This window comes from Sarcophilus harrisii, chromosome 2, assembly GCF_902635505.1.
Source record: "Sarcophilus harrisii chromosome 2, mSarHar1.11, whole genome shotgun sequence".
NCBI classification, from domain to species: Eukaryota; Metazoa; Chordata; class Mammalia; order Dasyuromorphia; family Dasyuridae; genus Sarcophilus; species Sarcophilus harrisii.
In genome coordinates this window covers 338,340,382-338,365,209 of record NC_045427.1, presented here as the reverse complement: position 1 = coordinate 338,365,209, position 24,828 = coordinate 338,340,382, and the positions used below count along the sequence as shown (strand labels likewise).

Here is a 24,828-nt window from a genome sequence, read left to right as displayed (position 1 = left end):
TGAATTACATTATCCCTTCCTACTTCTACATTTTCTTAAATTCAGTATCCAGATTGATGACTAAGACCTTGATCTAATTCTCACCTTCACCAAGGCAGAAATATTTTAGTTCTTATCAATATTTAAAATTTCTTTACTTGCAAACCTTAAAATAACCTCTTATGATCATAATTTCTCCCTTTTCAATTATATCATATTCTCATGTCTATTAATTCTGTTCTATACATCATGATGCCTTTGGTTTCTCAATCTTTATTCTCCCATTCTATCATACTTAGTTCTGCCATCATTCTCAATTTTCATACAATAGTTCTCAATTTTCAAGAAACATTTGCTTTCATCTTTGAATATCTTTTCCTCTTAACATTTTGATCACAATATCCTATTAACTTGTAGCCTTAGATAACCTCTACCACTTACCTTTTTAACAAAAGAAAGTCACAAAGTGGTATTGACTTGATAGAAACTGATACTGTCTGACATCTTACTGTGGCTTAGCAATCTTTCTATTTATGTCTAACTAATCCACTATGACACTCCATACACAATCTGTTCCAAAGTTTTCCTATTCTGCTCACTTTTAGCTTATTATCTGAACAAGTAAGTAGTTAATAAATGTTTATCTTTTGAGATTGAGATCATCCAGCGTCAGTCCTCTTCTCTTCTCTTCTTCTATCTATTAAAATCACTCTAGACTAGAGAAAGAAATCAAGTCAAAGATAGTTCTTTGCTTCTTTTTGTCTTCTGATTTAGGTGAAGAAGTAGAACCTTGGGGGCGAAGCCAAGATGGCAGAGAAGACACATGCTTCTTTCTGAGGTCTCCTACTACTGTCACTACTAATTACAAAATTCAGCCTCTGAAATAGTGCTTGACTGGTAGAATCCATGAATATTGGGAGTACAGTAAATTAACAGCAGAAGATAATTTCAAAGATTGCCAGAAAAGATCTATCTTGATCGGGTATGGGAGGAAGCCAGCACAGGGAGGGAGGCAGAGCGCAGAGGCCAGCACACAGAGCAGACAGGGGAGGGGTGTGGTCTCCACAGGCAGAGAATCTGCCGGGAGGGACTCTAACATGGTGTTGGCTACTCTGCTCTGGTTGCAAGCCAGTAGATCAGCAGAGAAGTTATAAAACTTTCAACACAAATGCAAAGGGTTAAGAGTTAAGACCCCAAAGTGCCAGAGTCTCACGGGGCCTGGCCAACCCACCCAGCACCAGGAGTGACTCAGAACAATCTCAGTGCAGCTGCTGTCCCTAGTGCAACCACTGTCCCCAGCTTAGGTTCTGTCCCTTCCTGATCCAGAGGAAGCTTGGAACCTCCTTGCCCTAAAGGCAGATCCCAACATTTAAAAAAAAATTAAGTGAAAAAGCAAAACGGGCTCTAATTATAGACAGCTTCTATAATGAAAGAAAACAGATTTCCAACCCTGAGGAGACTAATAGCAAATTGTCTCCAAATGAAGCCCCAAAGGGTGATATATCCTGATCCCCACCACCCAAGGCTCTCCTAGAAGAAATTAAAAAGGATCTTAAAAGAGAGGTTCAAGAAGAATGGGGAAAGAAAAGGAAAACTCTGCAAGAGAATTTGGAAAAATTGAAGGTTACTTTATTGAGGAAGGTGACGGGCGGTGTGTATGCACCCTATTGCCTATTTCAACTAAGCTCTCTATTCTTAATTTACTACTAAATCCTCCTTCATGTCTTTATTTCAGTAGATAATCCGTTGTGTTCTAATATAGAAAATGTAGCCCATTGCTTCCCCCTTCGTATGCTACATCTTGACCTAACGTTTTTATGGTTTCATGATTTTGCTCATTTTGGGACACTATTGGGGTGAGCTGACAATGGCGGTATATAGACTGATAAGTGAGAAGGGGTGAGGTGTATCGGAGTTTATCAATTATAGAACAGGCTCCTCTAGGAGGGTCTAGGGCACCTCCAAGTCCTTTGAGTTTTAAGCAGTGGCTAGTAGTTCTCTGGTGAGTAATTTTGTTATTTAATTACCTTGGTTTACGGCTAAGCATAGTGGGGTCTCTAATCCCAGTTTGTGCCTTAGCTTTAGTGTCTTCAGCTTTGGTAAAGTCATGTAAGTTGCATATTTTAATATCAACTAGGGTGTATTACAGCGCAGTCTAATTAAAAGAAAGATTTGATAAAGTGGAAAAACAGTTTCTTGAAATGTTAAATGGAAAAGGTAAAGAACTCTCAGGGAAACAGAATTTGTGAATTGGAAAAGGTAAAGAACTCCCAGGAAAATAGAATTTGTGAATTCTCCTTAAATAACTACTTAAAAAATTGTGAAATGGAAGAAAATTCCATAGAACAAAACAACTCATTTAAAATTCAATTGGACATATTCAAAAAGAAGTAAAAAAAAGTAAACGAAGAAAATAACTCATTAAAAATCAGAACTGAACAAATGGAAATGAATGACTCAATAAGACATCAAGAATCCATCGAGCAAAACCAAAAAAATGAAAAAATGGAAAAAATTGTTAAATATCAACTTGGGAAAATAACAGTCCTGGAAAATAGATCTAGGAGAAATAATCTAAGGATTATTGGACTCCCTGAAAATCATGATAAAAAAAGAACTTAGACACCATTTTTCAGGAAATCATCAAAGAGACCTGCCCAGATGTCATAGAATCAGAAAGTAAAAATAGATATTGAAAGAATACATTAAACACCTCCTGAAAGAGACCCCAAAATTAAAACTCCAAGAAATATTGTGGCTAAATTTCAGAACTATTGGACTAAGGAAAAAAATATTACAAGCAGACAGTTAAAAAAAAATTCAGATACTGAGGAGCCATAATAAGGATCACTCAGGATCTAGCAGCGTCCACCTTAATGGATTGAAGAGCCTGGAATCTGATATTCCAAAAGGCAAAGGAACTTGGAATGCAGCCAAAAATAAACTACCCCAACTAAACTGAGCATTTTCTTCGAGGGAAGAAGATGGGCATTCAATGAAACAGGTAAATCCACTTATTTCTGATGAAAAAACCAGAGCTAAACAAAATATTTGACCTCCAAATATAGAACTCAAGAGAAGCATAAAAAGGTAAAAAGAACTCTTGAGAACTGTATTTCTGTTATGGGCATACATATAGTCTGATTTTACTGTTATAATATTAAAAAAGGAATTAGAAATGGAAAGAGGATTGTACCAGAAAAAGAGAAAAATGGAGGTAAAAAGAGGGAAATTAATCTCACAAAGGGGCAAAGGAAACCTATTGTATTTGAGGGAAAGAAGGGAGGGGGAATGAACATTGTACGAATCTTACTCTCATCAGATTGGGCTCAAATAAAAATATATTAGACATATTTGGTTTACAGAGAAACTTCTCTTACCTCATTGAAAAATGGGAGGGAAAAAGCGAAAAGGGAAGGGGTAGGCTAAATAGAAAGGAATACAGAAACGGTAGGGGAAAGATATAAGAAAGGGGAAAGGATTCTAATGGGGAGGGATTCCAAGGGGGAGGGCTGCTTGAGGCAAGTGGTGCCCCTAAGTTAAATACTGGGGAGGGAAGTAAAGGGGAAGGGAAAGAGAAAAGTATAATCAATGGCTAATAAGATGGCAGAAAATACAGAATTAGTAGTTTTAACTGTAAATGTGAATGGGATGAACTCTCCCATAAAGCAGAGGCGGATAGCAGACTGGATTCAAAGTCAGAATCCTACAATATCTTGTTTATAGGAAACACATTTAAAGCAGGGTGATACAAACAGAGTAAAAGTAAAAGGCTGGAACAAAATTTACTATGCTTCAGGTGAAATCAAAAAAGCAGGGATAGCCATCCAGTTTCAGATCAAGCAAAAACAAAAATTGATTTAATTAAAAGATATAAGAAAGAAAACTTTATCTTGCTAAAAGGTACCATAGATAATATTAAACATTATATGCACCAATTGGTATAGCATCTAAATTCCTAAAGGAGAAGTTAAGAGAGCTGCAAGGAGAAACAGAGAGCAAAATTTTAATAGTGGGAGATCTCAACCTTGTACTCTCAGAATTAGATATATCAAATCACAAAATAAATAAAAAAGAAGTTAAAGAGGTGAATAGAATACTAGAAAAGATAGATATGATTTTTGGAGAAAACTGAATGGAGATAGAAAGGAGTACTTTCTTCTCAGCAGTTCATGGAACCTATACAAAAAATGACCATATATTAGGACACAAGGATCTCAAAATCAAATGCAGAAAGGCAGAAATAGTAAATGCATTCTTTTCAGATCATGATGCAATAAAAACTACATGCAATAAGAAGCCAGGGCAAAATAGACTAAAAAGTAATTGGAAACTAAATAATCTTATCTGAAAGAATGAATGGGTCAAAGGTTCTAATAAAGGCCTCATTTCCAAAATATATAGAAAATTGACTCTAATTTATAAGAAATCAAGCCATTCTCCAATTGATAAATGGTCAAAAGATATGAACAGACAATTCTCAGATGAAGAAATTGAAACTATTTCTAGTCATATGAAAAGATGCTCCAAATCATTATTAATCAGAGAAATGCAAATTAAGACAACTCTGAGATACCACTACACACCTGTCATATTGGTTAGAATGACAGGGAAAGATAATGCGGAATGTTGGAGGGGATGTGAGAAAACAGGGACACTAATACATTGTTAGTGGAATTGTGAATATATCCAGCCATTCTGGAGAGCAATTTAGAACTATGCTCAAAAAGTTATCAAGCTGTGCATACCCTTTGATCCAGCAGTGTTATTACTGGGCTTATATCCCAAAGAGATTTTAAAGAAGGGAAAGGGATCTGTATGTGCAAGAATGTTTGTGGCAGCCCTCTTTGTAGTGGCCAGAAACTGGAAACTGAGTGGATGCCTATCAATTGGAGAATGATTGAATAAATTATGTTATATGAATATTATGGAATATTATTGTTCTGTAAGAAATAACAAACAGGATGATTTCAGAAAGGCCTGGAGAGACTTACATGAACTGATGCCGAGTGAAATGAGCAGGACCGATCATTATATACTTCAACAACAATACTATATGATGATCAATTCTGATGGACGTGGCCATCTCCAGCAATGAGATGAACCAAATCAGTTCCAATAGAGCAGTAATGAATTGAACCAACTCTACCCAATGAAAGAACTCTGGGAGTTGACTATGAACCATTGCATAGAATTCCCAATCCCTATATTTTTGTCTGCCTACATTTTTGATTTCCTTCACAGGCTAATAGTACACTATTTCAAAGTCCGATTGTTTTTGTACAGCAAAATAACTGTTTGGACATGAATACTTACATTGTTTTTAATTTATACTTTCAATATTTATTTATACTATAAATTTATACTATAAATATAAACATATTTAACATGTATTGGTCAACCTGCCATCTGGGGGAGGGGAGGGAGGAAAGAAGGGGAAAAATTGGAAGAAAAGGTTTGGCAATTGTCAATGCTATAAAATTACCCATGCATATAACTTGTAAATAAAAAGCTATAATTAAAAAACAAAAATGAATGGGTGAAACAGCAAATCATAGACACAATTAATAATTTCATCCAACAGAATGAGACAGCATACCAAAAATTCTGGGATGCAGCCAAAGTGGTAATAAGGGAAATTTTATATCTCTAGAGGCTTACTTGCAAAAAATAGAGAAAGAGAAGATCAATGAATTGGGCTTGCAACTTAAAAAGCTAGAAAAAGAGCAATTTAAAACCCTCAATCAAATACTAAACTTGAAATTCTAAAAATAAAAGGAGAGATTAATAAAATTGAATATAAAAACTATTGAATTAATAAATAAAACTAAGAATTGGTTCTATGAAAAAAACCAACAAAATAGATAAATCTTTGGTAAATCTGATTAGAAAAAGGAAAGAGGAAAATCAAATTGTTAGTCTTAAAAGTGAAAAGGGAGAATTTTCCACTAATAAAGAGGAAATTAGAGGAATAATTCAGAGTTACTCTGCCCAACTTTAAAGTAGATCTTTTCCTTGTCAAAAGCATCCCATTTACCTATTTCCTTTGCCTTGCTTCATAAATTTTTTTCTTTCTTCCTGCAGTATCATTAATCTCTCCTTTATGAATCCTCTTCTCTAAGAATTTCCTCTACTTTGTTATCACCCTTTCATTCTCATTTTCTTTGTCATAATTTTAGGGTAGTTTACATTCATTCAATCTATTGCCTCATTATTTACTCATTCTTTGCTCTTGCACTCTGGTTGCTAATGAAATTATTCTTGGAAAATTGTTTTCTTCATCAATAATTGTGGGATTCTTTTTCCAAAACACAGCCAGGTGATAAAAGTTCAGATCTTTTATTGTGTCCTTCAATATAGCCCGGTTAGCTCAGAGACCTATCTTTCCTCTTGGTTCTAAGAGCTCCACCCAAATGTCTCCAAATCCAAAGGTTTGTCCTTCCAACTCCAGTCAGCACCAAGGTAGAAGATACAATGAATCTTTCTTGCCTCGAAGATAGGGCTTGTAGGTTTCCTCCCAGAGTGCTCCTCTCCAACCCCAGTCAATGTTCCCTAGTAACTCTCTGGAGTGGCTCACTGGAGCTGTATTTATGCTACTTCTCTGAGAGTGGGATTGTGGGATATCTCCCAGCATGCTCTCTGGCCCTAAGAGCTTCAATGGGGGTATGAATTCAGATATCTCTTTCTAAGCCCTGAAATCTCCCAAACATGTGAACTCCAATGAGTACTTAAATATTTCTTGCTTCTATGAGCTCTCTAAAGGTGTGAACACAAGCATTGTTTCCATTAGTTGTACTTAGTACCTTGTTTCAAGTTCTGGCCCAAAATATCTCCTTCTAAGATCAAATCAATCATATTGAACCATGCTAAATTAGATAATTATTGTCTCTATCAACTCTAATGGCTTAACACTTTGTAAAGATTCCAACATCTCCCCTTTTCTTTTGATTTAGAACATAGGTGATCATAACCTCCTTGACTTCTTAAGGAGGTGAGAACTCCAAAAAGGTGATCACGCCTTCTCTGACATCTCAGGAAGGGAGATGAGAATACCAAAGGAAATAGAAAATTAAATCAGATTGGGGGTTTCTAAAAGGGCTCACTTGAAACAGGTATGAAACTGTATACTTATTGTGTATCTAATTTATATTTTAATATATTTAACATCTACTGGTCATCCTGCCATCTGGGGGAGGGGGTGGGGGGTAAGAGGTGAAAAATTGGAACAAGAGGTTTGGCAATTGTTAATGCTGTAAAGTTAACCATGCATATAACCTTAAATAAAAGGCTATTAAATAAAAAAAAAAAGAAAGAAAGAAACAGGTATGAAACAAGGTGTACATAAATCCATCAATATGGGAGGCATTACACATAGTTACAGAAGCACATAGCAATATAACACAGACTAGTAGTAATGTTAACAAATAACATGAATCAACATGAAGAATTTACACATATCCATAAGTCTTAGAAATAGTCCAAAAGGAACCCATTGCCCATTAATTCATATGCCAGGAATTCAATAATTCCTGTAAACTTTGAAGTAAACAGCTTTTCATAACATGAATCAACATACAGAATTGTGGAAAAGAAGGCAAGCTGTACAGCTTTTTACTATATCCCTAGCTTCCTCTTTTGTTATCTCAAATTGTAAATGTAAAGCTCAAGCAGCCTGATGGTGTTTAGAATGGGATTCCTGGGCCTCCTGAAACAAAGGAGTACTACCTAAACCTTCCTTAGAGAAGGTTTTAAGTGTCCTTGGTTAAGTTGCTCTTGCACTATATCTACTAAGGCCTGAATTTTATCTCTTGTTAAGGGCCACTGTTCTACCCACACTGGTCTATCAGTTTTCCACTGAATAGGGACAGGTGAGAGTGCTGGCAGGCCTTCAACAGCAGCCCTGCCTAAAAAGCCAAAGTACTTAATTGTAATCCTATCTGCTGTAAAATGTCTCTTCCCCACAGATTGATGGGAATTTTTTCAACCACAAAAGGAGTAAAAACTCCTGTTTCATTTTCAAATGTCTATCTCATAGGGGCAGCAATAACTTCAGCTGCTATTGATCCTCCTACACCAGACATGTAGGTGTCTGACTTAATCTTTGGCCAGTGACTGGGCCAGCTGGCACCTCTAATGACAGTACGATCTGCACCCATGTCTACTAATCCTTTTAACGGTATTCCATTCACATAAATAGTGAGCATAGGTCAGTCATCTGTCTCAGCTGCAGTCCAAAATATTCCTAGACTCTGCTGCTTGAAGTCAGAATGTGGGCAACTATCATCAGATTGTCTAGTAGGGGTATGTAACAGTAAGCCTGATGCTACTACTTCCCCTGGTTGATAAATCACAGGTTGTCTACCTGTGTTAGTGACTGGGATATTAGCTACAGATTCCCCAGTTTCGCACATCAGTGTGTGGATGGCCACTGTTTTGTAAGCACTCTCCAGAGGTGAAATGGTCAAGCTGGACAGGAACAGATTTCACTTCTCCAGGGGATATCTCAGTAGTCTCTATTGCACACAGCTCTGTTTTTCCTAATTGCAATCCCCTTTTACCCTCCGATTGCCTTTTTGCCGATTGATTGTGTAATCTCCTTCTTCCATCCAATTGCCTTTTGGCTAATTGATCATATCTCACTATCGAATTTCTAAAGACTCTCTGGGTGTAACCTCGGCTGCCATCTTGCCCCACCTGGGGCCCTGAAGCTGGGCCTCGTCTCTCATTTCCCTGAGTCAATCTACATTCAGAAGCCCAGTGAAAGCCTCGGTTACATTTTGGGCATGGGGTTTTGGGTTTTATTCTCTCACTCTGTCTTTTCATTCTATCTCCATATCTGCATTGGGCCCTCAACTGTCCAACTTTTCTATACTGAAAACATCTACGAGTTTCTCTAGAAGTTCCTTGCCAAGAGGGACTCTGTCTTTCCATGTTCATCATAGTTTGGATATAATAAGCATTTGTGCCCACTGTGGCATAGCGTCTTATGATCTCCTCTAAAGGAGCATCTTTGTTTAGTCCCCATATAATTTTTTTTTTTTTTGCAAACTTCATTGGCATTTTCCTTAGCCAGATGCCTGGTCATTATTTCTGTTGCAGGATTATCTTCAATGGTTCTTATTACAGCTGTTTGCAAATGTCCCACAAAATCTGCAAAAGGTTCATTGGGACCTTGCTCTATTTTTGTAAAAGCTTTACTTCCATCTTTCTGTCCAGGAAGAGAATTCCAAGCTTTTATTGCAGCCTTAGAAATTTGCTCATAGACTGTTATAGGATAATAAATCTGTTCTGAATTCTCTGCATACTGACCTTCACCAGCTAGTTGATCAAAAGTGATTTGTCCAATAGTTCCTGTTTGTCTATTGCATTGGGCTTGAATCCTACATAATTGATGAAACTCCAAAAGCCACAACAAATTTTGTCCCAGTTCTAAGCATGTTCTCGCTATGGATTTTCAATCACTGGGGGTTAAGATTTCATAAGACAAATTATCTAGTAACATCTTCACATAAGAGGATGAAGCCCCATAAAGAGTGCAACCCTTTCTCAAATCTTTAATTTTTTCCAAATTAAAAGGAGTGTATTTTCTCTCTTTTTGACCTGAAGGATCAAGCTTTTCAATCACAGGATATACATTTATAAAATCAGATATATCTTCTCCTTCATTTTTTGCCTTAATTAATGCCTCTTTTAATCTTGTCATATTCTGCTTCACAGGAGAAGCTGACTATGTTTCTGCCTCTCTCCCTCCCCCTTCTTGCTCCACCCATGAAGGGGGAAGGTTATGAGATAAGGAATGATCTGATTCCTCCTGCTGTGGAGTATCACACTCAAAATTGTACTTAACTCCATTCTTATCTGAAATTTCTTACTTATCACCTAGTTTAGTTGGCACTTCTCCCTGCTGCACTTTCTTTTTCTTCATTCCAACACTTAAATAACTTCTTATAGCCAGTTGTATTAAATTATATGCATTAAGTATGTCTTTGAAAATTGCATTTTTATTGCAAAATTGACAACGATTCTCTTCTTTTAATTTCCACTCCACTGAATTTTGAATTTGAATTCACCCAGTTTTTCTCCTATTAATTTCCACTCGTCTAAATCCAATTCTTTTTCCAGAGAGAAACAAGGATATATGTTCTTAACAGTTTCTAAAAGTTCAGTAATCTGCTCCAAAATTATAATCAAACCTTGGCTTTCCATAACTTTAACAATGCTCTCTAAGCATTTTCCTTGAACAGAAACAGAAGGCTGTTTTCCAAACATCTGTCCCATCTTAGCTAAAATCCTACTTTAACTCTTTTAACAAAATTTCTTTGATGTACTCACCCTAATTTTTGGGTTGAGGAGACTTGTCCACTGGATCAGGGTCATAGGCTTTTCCACTGAAATCAGGATCAGAGGCTTTTCCACTGAAATCAGGATTTTGCCCCACATTGGGCACCAAAATGTGGTGTTCTTTTTCCAAAACACAGCCAGGTGATAAAAGTTCAGATCTTTTATTGTGTCCTTCAATATAGCCCGGTTAGCTCAGAGACCTATCTCTCCTCTTGGCTCTAAGAGCTCCACCCAAATGTCTCCAAATACAAAGGTTTGTCCTTCTGACTCCAGCCAGCACCAAGGTAGAAGATACAATGAATCTTTCTTGCCTTGAAGATAGGGCTTGTGGGTTTCTTCCCAGAGTGCTCCTCTCTGACCCCAGTCAATGTTCCCAAGTAACTCTCTGGAGTGGCTCACTGGAGCTGTATTTATGCTACTTCTCTGAGAGTGGGATTGTGGGATAACTCCCAGCATGCTCTCTGGCCCTAAGAGCTTCAATGGGAGGTGTGAATTCAGATATCTCTTTCTAATCCCTGAAATCTCCCAAACATGTGAACTCCAATGAGTACTTAAATATTTCTTGCTTCTATGAGCTCTCTAAAGGTGTGAACACAAGCATTGTTTCCATCAGTTGTACTTAGTACCTTGTTTCAAGTTCTGGCCCAAAATATCTCCTTCTAAGATCAAATCAATCATATTGAACCATGCTAAATTACATAATTATTGTCCCTATCAACTCTAATGGCTTAACACTTTGTAAAGATTCCAACAAATAATCTTTTGATCACCAAAAACGCAAGAGTTTTCATAATTCTCCTCCTCAATTACTTCTGTGAAACATTTGATACTTTTAACCACTCCTTTTCCTTGCCATTTTTCCACTCCTGCTTCTGTGTATTTTCTGTGTAGTCTTCCTCTTAACTCATTCTACTTTCCCTGTTCTCTTCCTTTAAATGTCATATTCCCCAAAGCTTTGTCTTTGGACTCTTAGACTACACAAACTTAGTTGCCTATGTTATCTATTCCTGTGGCTTCAATTTATTACTTACTGGAGATGATCCCCCAAACTATATCTCTAGCCCAGAAATTGTCTTCCTATAGCTTAACACCTTGCATTTCTAGCTACCTGCTAAATACCTCCACTTGAATACTAAACTGGCCTATCATCTGTCCACAATGTATTAAATTTAACATATTTCTCCCATAGTGCATTCATTCTGCTAACTTCTACATTATATTTAATGGAAATGCCTCTCAAGCCTAGGAATCCTAAAGCAGAAACCTATCACACCTCAAAAGCTCCAACGACTTCCTATTATATCTAATATGAACTTCTGCCTTTAGTATTTAAAGTTCTTCACAGTTGATCTTCAGCCACCCTTTTTAAGCTTTATTACATATTATTTCTCTTCATACACTGTATGATTCAGATTGTTTTACACACACACACACACACCATTACATGTCTTTGTCCTTGTACCATATTATTCCGTAGGCTGGAATGTACTCCCTCCTCCCTGCTGCCTTTTAGATTCCCAGGTTTCCTTCCTTCAAATTCAGCTCAGATTTCCCCTCCTATATCAAGACATTCTCTGCTCCCTTATCTGCTACATACCACCTCAAAAATTACCTTGTATTTACTTTTACTTTGATTTACTTATATATGAACCCATTATTTTTCTCCATAGAATGTAAACTTCTTCAGGGCCATGATTTTCATTTTTGCTTTTGTAATTCTTCAGGCCCTTAGAAAGTGCTTAACATATATAATGGGCACTTTAATTAATGCCTAATGATGATTATCAAGCTTCAAAATCATAGAGACATTTTTGATTCTTCTTTTCCCTTTAACCCTCACATGCAATGACCAAGTTCCCATTTCTTCTATTACACTATTATTAACATCTTTATGATCCTTCTAGCCTGACATATACAGCATGGACCCTTCTATTGATTTCTGTGTAATATTCATTTTTAATAGCAAGGCTAGCAGGTTAATGGTTTTGAAAAATATGAATCTTTGTTTCCAAAAGAAACTTGGGATTATTAAAAGAACTCTGTAGCTTCCTGAAGGGAATCCAGCCTATTCTTCTTATCTAGTTTAATTCTGTGTCAACTTGCTGTTCATTTGTATTGTCTTTCCCAACTATATGTACTGTTGGACAAGATTAATGCCATGTCAAAATCTAGGTAACAAATGTTATTTATTTACTTGGCTTTTCCTATGCAAATGTTTATGCCAAAATCTTTTGAATAGTCATGGATCTTGTCCAGGACACTCCCATAATCCAGGGCTTCATACAACTAAGTATATTGTTATTTGAAAACAAAAATATTTTGGAGTATACCATCCAAAGGGAATCCAATTTCAACTGATTCTGATCAAAGATATCCTCTAGTAATGTAGCAGCACTTCTGTTGTACCTTTATCTTGCTGTTTTATGCTTTATCTAATGTTTCTGAATAAAGGATACTTGAATATGATTTTTTTTTGTTGGTACAGAGGATAGAGGAGTGGTTCTGGAGTCAGGAAGATGTAAGGTCAAGTCTGGCTTCAGATACTAGCAGTGTGATCTTGGGTAAGTGCCATAGCCTATGCCTTGACTCAGTTCTCTTATCTGTAAAATAGAGATGATAATAGTATCTACCTCACAGAGTTGTTGTGAAGAGAAAAAGATATTTTAAATAATTTTTTAATAATTATTTTTTGCCTTACAGACCTTTAAATGCTATATAAATGTTACCTTTCTGAATTAATCTTGAATGATTTTGATGAATAGCTTTTATTTTTTAACAAAGCCACTTGAAGAAAGGCATTTTGCTTTATTGATTCAATGATTTTTCATATTCAATTTATTATAAGTACAGAAGAATTGTGTATTATTTATATTTTTCAGTAAATTAAAAGATGAAGATGAAACACATAAAATATTGTTTATGAAAACCTGACTGTTCCCCACAAATATTCTCACTAAATATTTCCTCAATGTATATGTTGATGAGTTTCTGGAGTTGGGGGAAGAGGGAGGGGAAAAAAAATTCATTAGCTGACATATGGAGAGAGACATATATTTTATTTATCTAGTTAATTGAATAACTTAATCTCTTTGTTGCCTCCATCCCATAATGACTGGTATTTGGAAAGAGAACAAGTCAGTATCACTTTAGAATCCTGTAAGGTAGAAGCCCTAGTCAACTTATACTATCCAGTCTTGTGGTCAGTGTTAATTAAGTACATTAATTAACAGACATTGATTAAGTACATATTGAAGTACAATGCTGAACTCTATGGCTAAAAAGAACAAAGGACAAGTAACAACAGTCCCCCACCCTCAAGGAGTTCACATTCTAATTGAGGAAATGGCATATAAATAACTTGGTACCTCCCCCTTCCCTTATTCATTCAAAGACAGACATCTCTTATAGTACCTACTTCATTCTATTTTCCACTTTCTGTCCTAATCTTATTTTCTTGTAGACTATAATTTCTGATATATGATATCTTAGGAAGGAAAGAAGGAAGGAAGAGGAGGAGGGAAAGAAAGGAGGAAGAGAAAGAAGGAGATAGGGAGGGAAAAATGGAGGAAAGGAGGAAGAAAGAAAGGAAAGGAAGGAAGGAAAGAAGAGGAGGAAAGAAAGGAGGGAGGGGAAAAGGAAGGAAGGGAGGGGAAAGAGAAGGATGAGGGAAGGAAAGAAGAAGTCTTCCAACTGACCAATTCCAGGCCAGCTTGACTCATAGAGGTTGTTTGTCCTTCATTCTCAAAGAGGACCATGACATCAAGGAGGTGATGCCATGATTCCTTCCTTCCCTCCCTCCTTTCTTCCCTTCTTTCTTCCTTCTATCCACAGAGGGTATCACACCCTTACCTGCAGATGCTTATAAAAGCATTTTTCCCCCTCTTTTGTACCTCTGAACTGTTGTGCCACAGTTCCCTTTTATTGTCCTGACCAGTTTCCCTAATTGTCCTGCCTTGGTTTCCCTAAATTTTTTTTCCCTCAGTTCCTAATTGTAATGCTTAATCCTGCACCATCACCCTTCCCTCTTAATCATCAGAATGTTTGGATAAAGATCTTAGATCTTAGACATCATTAGAATAACAGGTGTCTCTCCCCATCTCCAGTACCTCCTTCCATTATGTCATCCCCATCCCAGGTGCCTCTCCCCCATTATATCATTCTTGTTATCCTATAAAAGAATCTTTGTATCTGACATTCGTTGCTGGATTCTTGGAGATGATAGTTACATTCAGCCCTGGGACCAAACCATGGATCCATTTGGTCTCAGTAAAGCTCTCCCTTTCAAATAAAACATTAAAAACTTTCTAATCTCTATCTTGCCTTAATTTCTCCGGCATTACAGAATTTTCCCAAGATATCTTGGTGTTTGCTGGCTAGACTTCTTTCTCAAGGACCAGGCCTTAAACCAAAACCAATCTGATTCTAATTGGACACCAACAGGTCTTAGGAAAAACCTCATTTGATCATTGTTTGGGTCTAGATTGACTCAGATTGATTGTAAATAGCAATCATTTCTGCTTTGGCCAGAAATATTGAAGGTCTTTCCCTCCCGGATTTATTTATTTATTTTGGACTAGGTAAAAAAGGAGATTCTTTGCCTCAATTGCTATATAGCTTTAATCACTGAATGGGTGTGGTCTCAGTCAAACGGAGAACTGTTGACAACTTTGGTTAAAAGGGCCAAGGTCTCTCATCCAGGACCATCTCCAATCATCCTGATCTATATCTGAAGGGAAAAGTGAGGCAGGTGACCTTGCACAGCTCTCCCTCACTTAAATCCAATTCACCTGCATGTCATAGCAAAGAAGGATATGAAATACTCTCAAGTTCAAAAAACTCTAAAAAACAATTTTAAAAATCAAGTAAAAAATATAGAAGAACAATGTATTAGAAATGCGAGCTTTGGCGATAAGAGAAGAAAAAGAGATTAAAGGAATTAGAGTAAATAATGAGGAAACCAAATTATCACTCTTTGCAGATTATATGATGGTATGCTAAATCAACTATTAGAAATAACCCATAACTTTAGCAAAGATGTAGGATACAAAATAAATCCACATAAATCATCAGCATTTTTATATAACACTAACAAAATTCAAAAGCAAGACATACAAAGAGAAAATCCATTTAAAATAATTGTCGATAGTATAAAATATTTGAGAATCTATCTGCCAAGGGGAAGTCAGGAACTATATGAGCAAAACTACAAAACTACTTTCCACATAAATAAAGTCAGACCTAAACAATTGGAAAAATATCAAGTGCTCTGGGATAGGTTGAGCAAATACAATGAAGATGACAATACTATAAAAACTAATTTATTTATTTAGTGCCATACTGTAGAGGGTCACAGTCAGTGGGGAAATGCTGGGTAAGGTATAAGACCCTTCAGCCTAGAGGGAACCTGCTAACAATGTCTGGTTCAGCTCCTCATCTCCCCTAAGGGCTCTCGGCCTTTCTGAGAAGTCAGGGGGCAGTGACAACCTGTGTTGAGATTGAAGCAGAGTGATACCAGATGGAAGAGTGATACTATATTTTCCCACTATTCTCAGGAGTGCCTCATCACTTCTCCACTAGGAAGGTATATTTTAATCACCCCAGTGTGGGAGCTCTTAGAAAGCAATGGTATGTTTTATCACCCCAACTTGGGGCTCTATAAAGACGATATTTTAATCACATCCATGTGGACTCTCTAGAAAGCCAAGGTATGTTTTGTCACCCCACCTTGGGAGCTCTAAAAAGCAGGACACAACACTATATCAATCAAGCTCCCAAGAAACTATTTTGCTGCCTAGAAAAAATAACAAATTCATCTGGAAGAACAAAAGGTCAAGAATTTCAAGGGAATTAATGAAAAAAAAAAAAAAAAAAGCAAATGAAGGTGACCTAGCTGAACCAGATTTAAAACTAATAAATAAAAATAAATAAAAAAGCAGTGGTCATCAAAACCATTTGGTACTGGCTAAGAAATAGAGCAGTTGATCAGTGAAATAGTTAGGTTCACAGAACAAAATAATCAATGACTATAGCAATCTAGTGTTTGACAAACCCAAAGACTTTTTTGGGATAAGAATTCACTATTTGATAAAAACTACTGGGAAAACTAGAAACTAGTGTGGCAGAAACTAGGCTTGACCCACAATTAGCTCCATATACCAAGATAAGGTCAAAATGGGTTCATGATCTAGACATAAAGAATGATATTATAAACAAAATAGAAGAACATAGGATAGTTTACCTCTCAGATCTGTGGAGGAGGAAGGAATTTGTGACCAAAGAAAAACTACAAATCATTATTGATCACAAAATAGATAATTTTGATTATATTAAGTCAAAAAAGTTTTTGTACAAACAAAACGAATGCAGACAAGATTAGAAGGGAAGCAATAAACTGGGAAAATATTTTTACATTCAAAGGTTCGGATAAAAAAAAAGCCTCAGTTCTAAAATATATAAAGAATTGACTCAAATTTTTAAGAATTCAAGACATTCTCCAATTGATAAATGGTCAAAGGATATAAACAGATATTTTTTAGATGAAGAAATTGAAACTATTTGTAGCCACAATGCAAATCACAATACAAAGTCACAAATATGAAGTGCTCCAAGTCATTAATCAGAGAAATGCAAATTAAGACAACTGTGAGATACCACCACACCTATCAGATTGGCTAAGATAACAGGAAAAGATAATGACAAATGTTAGCGGGGATGTGAGGAAATTGAGAGACTAATGCATTGTTAGCGGAACTGTGATTGGATCCAACCATTCTGGAGAGCAATTTGGACTATGCTCAAAAAGTTATCAAACTGTGTATACCCAGAAGTGTTTCTACTGGGCCTATATCCCAAAGAGATCTTAAAGGAGGGAAAGGGACCCACATGTGCAAAAATGTTTGTGGCAGTGCTCTTTGTAGTAGCAAGAAACTGGAAACTGAATGGATGCCTATCAGTTGGAGAATGGCTGAATAAATTGTGGCATAAGAATATTATGGAATATTATTGTTCTATAAGAAACGACCAGTAGGATGATTTCAGAGAGGTCTGGAGAGACTTATCTGAACTGATACTAAGTGAAATTAGTAGAACCAGGAGATCATTATACACAGTAACAATAAGACTATCCGATGATCAATTCTGATGGATATGCTCTCTTCAACAATGAGATGATTCAAACCAATTCCAGTTGTTCAATGATGAAGAGAGCCATCTACACCCAGAAAGAGGGCTGTGGGAACTGAGTGTGGGCCATAACATAGCATTCTTACTCTTTCTATTGTTGTTTGCTTGCATTTTGTTTTCTTTCTCAGTTTTTTTCCCTTCTTGATCAGATTTTTCTTGTGTAGCAAGATAACTGTATAAATATGTATACATATAATGGATTTAACATATATTTTAACATGTATTGGACTACCTCCCAGGCAGGGGAGAGGGTGGGGGAAAGAAGGGGAAAATTTGGAACAGAAGACTTTGCAAAGGGTCAATGTTAAAAAAATTATTCATGGAAAGAACTGTTTTGTTTTGTTTTGTTTTTCCTTTTATCTTGGTACCTAGTAGTTATGGGCACATTTTAGACACTTAATAAACACTTATTATTTGATTAATCAGTTTCTCTGTTATGCTCCTTCCTTTCTCAGAGAGTTCTTACTTCTATCCTCAGGGATTTCCTTATCTATTTCAATGCAGAATTGTATTTGAGTGGGGTTGGAGGAGATGGTGGTGTTACTTCTTCTCTGCAAAGGTTAGATTGCAACTCCTATGCCTTGAGCATTATGGACTTCTAGTCCATGCTGTTACTATAGAGGCTGCAAAGTAAGGCACTCATGACAGAAGGCAATGGAGTAGATTCCTGGACTCATAAAATAAAGTGGGGTTGAGATGGGGACAGAGAATAAGAGATCCTCTTCCCATGTTTGGCATCTTCAGCTATATTGCCTTGTGTATAAGATGATGTTATAGCCACCATCTCCACTGGACTTTTCTTTGCTCTCTTACCATCACCACCGTCATCTGAAAATCATTTTTGCCTTAGAATTTCTGGATAGACTTCCCCATTGTTGCTCACTTTTTGAGATGCCATTTGATGTTTTTTTGGCAAAGATAGTGGAATGATTTGCCCTTTCCTTCTCCAGCTCCTGGCAAAGATTATAAAATCTTTAGCTCATTTACTGTTATGATTCTTATAAGGTGCTAAGTCACTGGAATTGATAGGAAGCTCCAGGAGATTCAGAGCCAGGATTCAATGTCAGTGGCTTGTTTATAGAGAGAAGGGTATGGATGTGAGAGATGTGAAGGGAAAATTGGCAAGAATTGACAATCAATTGGATATGTATAATAAGGGAGAGGAAAGGATTAAGGATGACTGAGAAACTAAAAGGTTAGTATTGCCCTCAACAGACTTTGGGCAGTTTAAAGTAAGCATGGATTTCAAGAGAAAGTCACTACTTTTTTGTACATGTTGAGCTTGAAATAACAATGGTGGATCCATGTTGAAATGTTCAAAAGACAGTTTGAGATATTAAGAAAAAAGAAGGAAACAAGTTCCTACTATGTACCAGGTACTGTGCTAAGTGCTTAGATATGTGATTTGGAAAGAGATGATAACCAAATCTGTTGGAATCTTTACAAACTGTTAAGCCATTGGAGTTGATAGAGACAATAATTATCTAATTTGGCATGGTTCAATATGATTGATTTGATCTTAGAAAGAGATATTTTGGGCCAGAACTTGAAACAAGGTACTAAGTACAACTGATGGAAACAATGCTTGTGTTCACACCTTTAGAGAGCTCATAAGTATCTAAGTACTCAATGGAGTTCACACGTTTGAGAGATTTCAGGGCTTAGTATGGCTTAGTATGAGATATCCGAATTCATACCTCCCTTAGGGCCAGAGAGCACTCTGGGAGATAACCCAGAATCCCTCTCTCTCCAGAAGGAGGAGTTAACCTTTGGGAGATGGTATATATACAGGAAGCTCTTAGAGCTTGAGAGAGTTATTTGGGAACATTCCCAGGGGTTGGAGAGGAGCACTTGGGAGGAAGCCCTATCTTCGAGGCAAGAGAGATTGCATTGCAGCTTCTACCTTGGTGCTGGCTGGAGTCGGAAGGTTTGTCCTTTAGATTTGGAGACATTCAGGCAGATCTCTTGGAACCAAGCAGAGAGATAGGCCTGAGCTAACCAGGTTATATTGAAAGACACAATAAAAGTTCAGATACTTTTATCACCTGGCTGTGTTTTGGAAAAAGAACACCACACAAATCCAATAGGATCTCACACTGAATCAAGGGCTAATATTCCTCACTTTAAACAATTAGGGTGTTAGATGTTCTTTAAAGTCTCCTCTAGTTTTAAAACTGTAATCCTTTGATATCCAAAAATGGATTCCTAAAGCCTCTATGATCCTCCTGACTACAGGGTCAGTGCTCTATCCATTGTACTACCTAGCTGCTCCTTGTGTTATTTTTGTAAATACCACTTTTAAAAAACTAAGTCTTTTTGTCTAAATGATTCTCAGAAAATAGTCATGGTAGGGAAATACATCAGTTAAGATTGATGAGCTATATATCACTAAAGAGATAACCTCTCAGAGCTATTCCTAAAGTCTTGAGAGAATGTAGCTCTCTGTTCTCTGAAAGTCTGATTTATCAGTGAGTGTTAGGATTGGGAGTGTAACCACACAATATATTTTAATTCCTACTATTAAAGCTTTGGGCTTTAGTGGTGAAGGGGATAGAGTGCCAGGCCTAAAGTCAGAAAGACTCAGCTTCTTGAGTTCAAATTTGGCTTCAGACACTAACTAGATGCATGAGCCTAAGCAAATCACTTAACTCCATTTTCCTGAGGTTCCTTATCTGTAAAAAAAAAGCTGGAGAAGGAAATGGCAAATTGCTCCAGTATCTTTGCCAAAACCTCAAATAGTGTCACAAAGAGTTGGATATGATTGAAATGACTGAACAACAATACATCCACCATTCTGGAGAGCAATTTGGGACTATGCTCAAAAAGTTATCAAACTGCATACCCTTTGATCCAGCAGTGTTTCTACGAGGCTTATATCTCAAAGAGATACTAAAGAAGGGAATGGGACCTGTATGTGCCAAAATGTTTGTGGCAGACTATTTTGTAGTGGCCAGAAACTGGAAACTGAGTGGATGCCCATCAATTGGAGAATGGCTGAATAAATTGTGGATATTACTGTTCTGTAAGAAATGACCAACAGGATGATTTTAGAAAGGCCTAGAGAGACTTACATGAAGTGATGCTGAGTGAAATGAGCAGGACCAGAAGATCATTATATACTTCAACAACAGTAGTATATGACCACCAATTCTGATGGACGTGGCCCTCTTCAACAATGAGATGAACCAAATCAGTTCCAATAGAGCAGTAATGAACTGAACCAGCTACACCCAGCAAAAGAACTCTGGGAGATGACTATGAACCATTACATAGAATTCCCAATCCCTCTATTTTTGTCCGCCTGTATTTTTGATTTCCTTCACAGGCTAATAGCACAGTATTTCAAACTCAGATTCTTTTTGTATAGCAAAATAACTGTTAGGACATGTATGCTTATATTGTATTGAATTTATACTTTAACATTTTTAACATGTATTGGTCAGCCTGCCATCAGGGCCAGGGGATGGGGGGAAGGAGGGGAAAAATTGGAACAAATTGTCAATGCTGTAAAGTTACCCATACATATAACTTGTAAATAAAAGGCTATAATAAAAAAAAAATAAATTAAAAAAAAGAAATGACTGAACAACAATATTAAAGGCATTATATTCTAACCAATCCTTTCCAAATTGTGCTCTCTTTAGCCTCAAATTGCCTTTTATTTATTTATCTGTGTACAAGTTGTATACCCAATGTAAATTCCTTTAGGGTAGGGATTATTTCTTTTTTTTGTCATTATATTCCCCAATACCTAGCAAAGTACTTTCCATATAGCATGGCATTTCATAATTTCTTTATAGGATTAGGTTTCTATTTATCACTTCACCTACCATCTGGCAAAATGATTTCTTAATAGCTTTCCAATAGCCCTCAAGATGGTAAAAGTAGGTGTTTAGTATTGCTATCCCTGATATTATGACATGACTTTTCTTGGAATGAAAACAATCTCCTAAAAAGCAACAGAGTTCACTGATACTATTAATAATTAGGTCACATAATCAAGTAGATCATTTAACTTTTCTAAGTTTCAATATCCCCCTCTGTACAATGGGCCATTTTATAAGATGATTTCTAACATATTCTAGCTCTAAGTCTATGATTTTCTGTTACAGTTCAGGAAAAAAAATGTTCTGGGAATCTTTGTGGTAAATAGTATATGGTATACTACCATTTGAATCTAAGGTTTAGATTCAAAACATTGTTATAACACTTATTACTTGTGTGATCTTGGGCAAGTCATTCTTTCTTGTCCTTATTTTCTCATCTTCACAATGAAGAGATTAGGTTAGATATCCTCCGAGGACTTTTTCTAAGTTGAAAGCAATAATTCTGAAAAATGTAGGAGAGTCTGTATCTGTTTTAGATGAACTTTGCTCATATTTGAAAGCAACAAAAAATGAGCATTAAAAAGATTCATGTGCATACAGAAGTTGAAATACATAACTAATTCAATGGGGAAATAATTGAGGAAGGGTAGAACAATTTAAGAATTAGGTTAACCCAAAGAAGGAATAATTGAAGAAAACAACCAAAACATCAATAACAAGAAAACCCAACTAAGTCCTGATATAAAAAAAGAAGATTATGAATAGTGGGTACCTGGAGGAAAATATTAAAATCTAAGAACAGTCATCAACTGGAGAGCCACTGAACTAAGAGGGAAATTAATTTAATATGATATTCTTGTGCCAAATTTCTGAGGAAATAAATGATTTCAAAAATCCTGGAGGATATTCAATACCATCAAATAAAATTAGAGTGACCAGGAGAAATTAATACCAGTGCAAAGAAAGATAAAGTATAAGGCCTAATTCTAATTAATTCTAATCCAGTGAATCTATGATGAAACATATTAAGCAATACCTGAAATAGGGCTAAAAGACTCAAGGTGCAGAAAGGGAGAGAGACCAAGGAGAAATAATTTGGTATCTAGGAAAGCCTAGAGAAAACAATGTCACATTAGACAGAGAAGATAGTATTCAGAAGGAATAGTTAGTAATATCATGTGTTGCAGAAAGATCTAGAAAGATTAGAAAGAGAAAAAGTCAACGGATTTAGCAATAAAAGATCACAGATGACATGGGAAAGAATAATCAGTCTGTGGAGTAAAAAGTGACATTTCAAAAAGGTGAGGTTTGAGGAGCAAGTGATTTAGGAAGGGATTAAGATATAACTTCATAAAGAGAAATTATAGTCTAAAAAGTTTTTAACATTTGTAATGATTAGTTAAAGGAAATGTGATCAATATATCATGTTGTTTTTTAATAACATCAGGGGAAAAAGTTTGATATATTAAAAATAAATTCATAGTAGTTCAACAAAATTTTAACTGTTTTAAGTACCAAACTCTTAATACCTTATGATAAGTTTCTGCCCGACAAAGATAGCTTTGAATACATAAAGGATCAACTTGAATAGCCTCTGTAAACTTCTGAATTGCTTCAAAGTACTTGTCCATATGCAACAGGTATATGATGCCAATATTTATATAAGCAAAAATTATGCTTCTAAAAAAAAGGAATACAAAAATTTATCAATTTGATTATTAATGGTATGTTATGCCAACTTGTCTACATAATCCTATATGCAATTTTTTTCATATTTAATAACAAAATATTGTTTTAAATGTTTTAAAGTTTTGAAAAGTACATTAACATGATAAAATTCTATTTCAGTCAAAGGAATGAAAGAGCCCTTTCTAATATCACTAAGACTCTATTTTAATAATTGCTATTTTTAATGTGAAGGTTAAGAAACTGCCACAAAAGAACAGTTCATGTACCCTAGTAGGAGCTCAAAATCCTCCTTTCCTTAAATTACTGTCATGTGAGAAAACCAATGGGAAATCAGAAACAGAAACAAGAAGAAATGTGTCAAGATTTATACATAAAGGAAAAATTTAGGACCATAAAAAATATAAGGAAAATTATAAAATGTAAAATAGATAATTTTGATTACATAAAAATAAAGATTCCACACAAACAAAACCAATGCAACTAACATTATAAAGAAAACAGAAAACTAGGAGGAAATTTTTGTAACAAGCATTCCTGATAAAGGTGTCTCATTTTTCAAAAAAAAAAAATACATACATATATATATATATATATATATATATATATATATATAGAGAGAGAGAGAGAGAGAGAGAGAGAGAAACTAATGATGAAGCATACTATCCAGAGAAAGAACTGATATTGTTTGAATACAGACTAAATCATGCTATTTCTTTCTTTTTTTTTTAATTTGAGTCTTGTACAAAATGACTAATATGGAAATGTTTTGTATAATTGCATATGTATTTTTTTAATTGTCTGAGTGAGGGAGAGGAAAAAAAGGAGGAATAGAATTTTGAACTAAAAACTTTAAATTGAAATATTTAAAAATTGGTGGTGGGGGATGGGGAAAGAAATGTATCAAAATAGTGACAAATTGGAAGTATTCCAAATTCTCATAGTCAGCTCTGAACTTTTATTGTTATTGATTTCCAATCAGTGTTATTACTAGGAAATCTTTGCTTCTGTAGAGATATCTTATTCTTACAATGAACTTCCAAAGCTTTCTTGGAAATCAATATGTATTTTCTTTTAACTGTAACTAATATAAAATAGTAAAAATTAAATACCGTATAAGAACATGGATATATAACATATACTACGAGTTAAAAAAAAAAGACTGCTTCAATTATTATCCATCACTACTTAATTTAGTCTTGTGTTGCAAACATAATGCCTTTCCTTTCATATGGCAAGAGAAAAACTTATGGGATTGGAGACTGTGCATTAAAAATAACTTTTAAAATAGACTTTAACTTGCTTTTTTACCCTTATCAATATGAGTTATTACTTTCATTTCAGGTATTAGATATTACCTAGTTCAAAAATTTTATTTTAAAAATAAAGGGCTCTTTAACTCTGTTAGTAAACCCTAGAATCCCAAAACTATTATTGTAGCTTTTTTTTTCTTTTGTCCTCTATAGAATCTCTCAACAAAAATCATGATGGCACTTGACAATGAACCATGAGATTCTACTCCTCAGAATCAAAATTTATCTTAATTATCCTTCACAATCACTCTTCTGATACCATTACTAGCACAACCTATAACACACTCTAAAATCCTTCTTTCTAATGAATATTTTATAAGAATTGAAATGATTTATTTTACTAAATTAGGCATTTCTGCAATCTGATTCCTTACTATTTCATTTTAACTCAACTTTAAAACTTCCAATGTGCATATCCCTGAATTTTTATAGAGACTGTCCTCCTCTTTCCCCCTTTTCTTTTCTGAACCTTTTTTCACTGTAACAGAAGAGATACTTTA

General features: G+C 35.6%; 1 protein-coding gene across 4 annotated transcripts in view; it reads right to left on the bottom strand.

Annotated features, from left to right (window-relative positions):
• Window positions 1-24,828, bottom strand: part of TTC6 (tetratricopeptide repeat domain 6) — a 309,674-nt gene that overhangs the window by 101,434 nt on the left and 183,412 nt on the right. For all 4 annotated transcript variants that reach the window (XM_031952943.1, XM_031952946.1, XM_031952945.1 and 1 more), the window contains one exon: window positions 22,859-23,009. In XM_031952943.1, coding sequence (XP_031808803.1) covers window positions 22,859-23,009 — 151 coding nt within the window. The remainder of the gene's footprint in view (window positions 1-22,858; window positions 23,010-24,828) is intronic.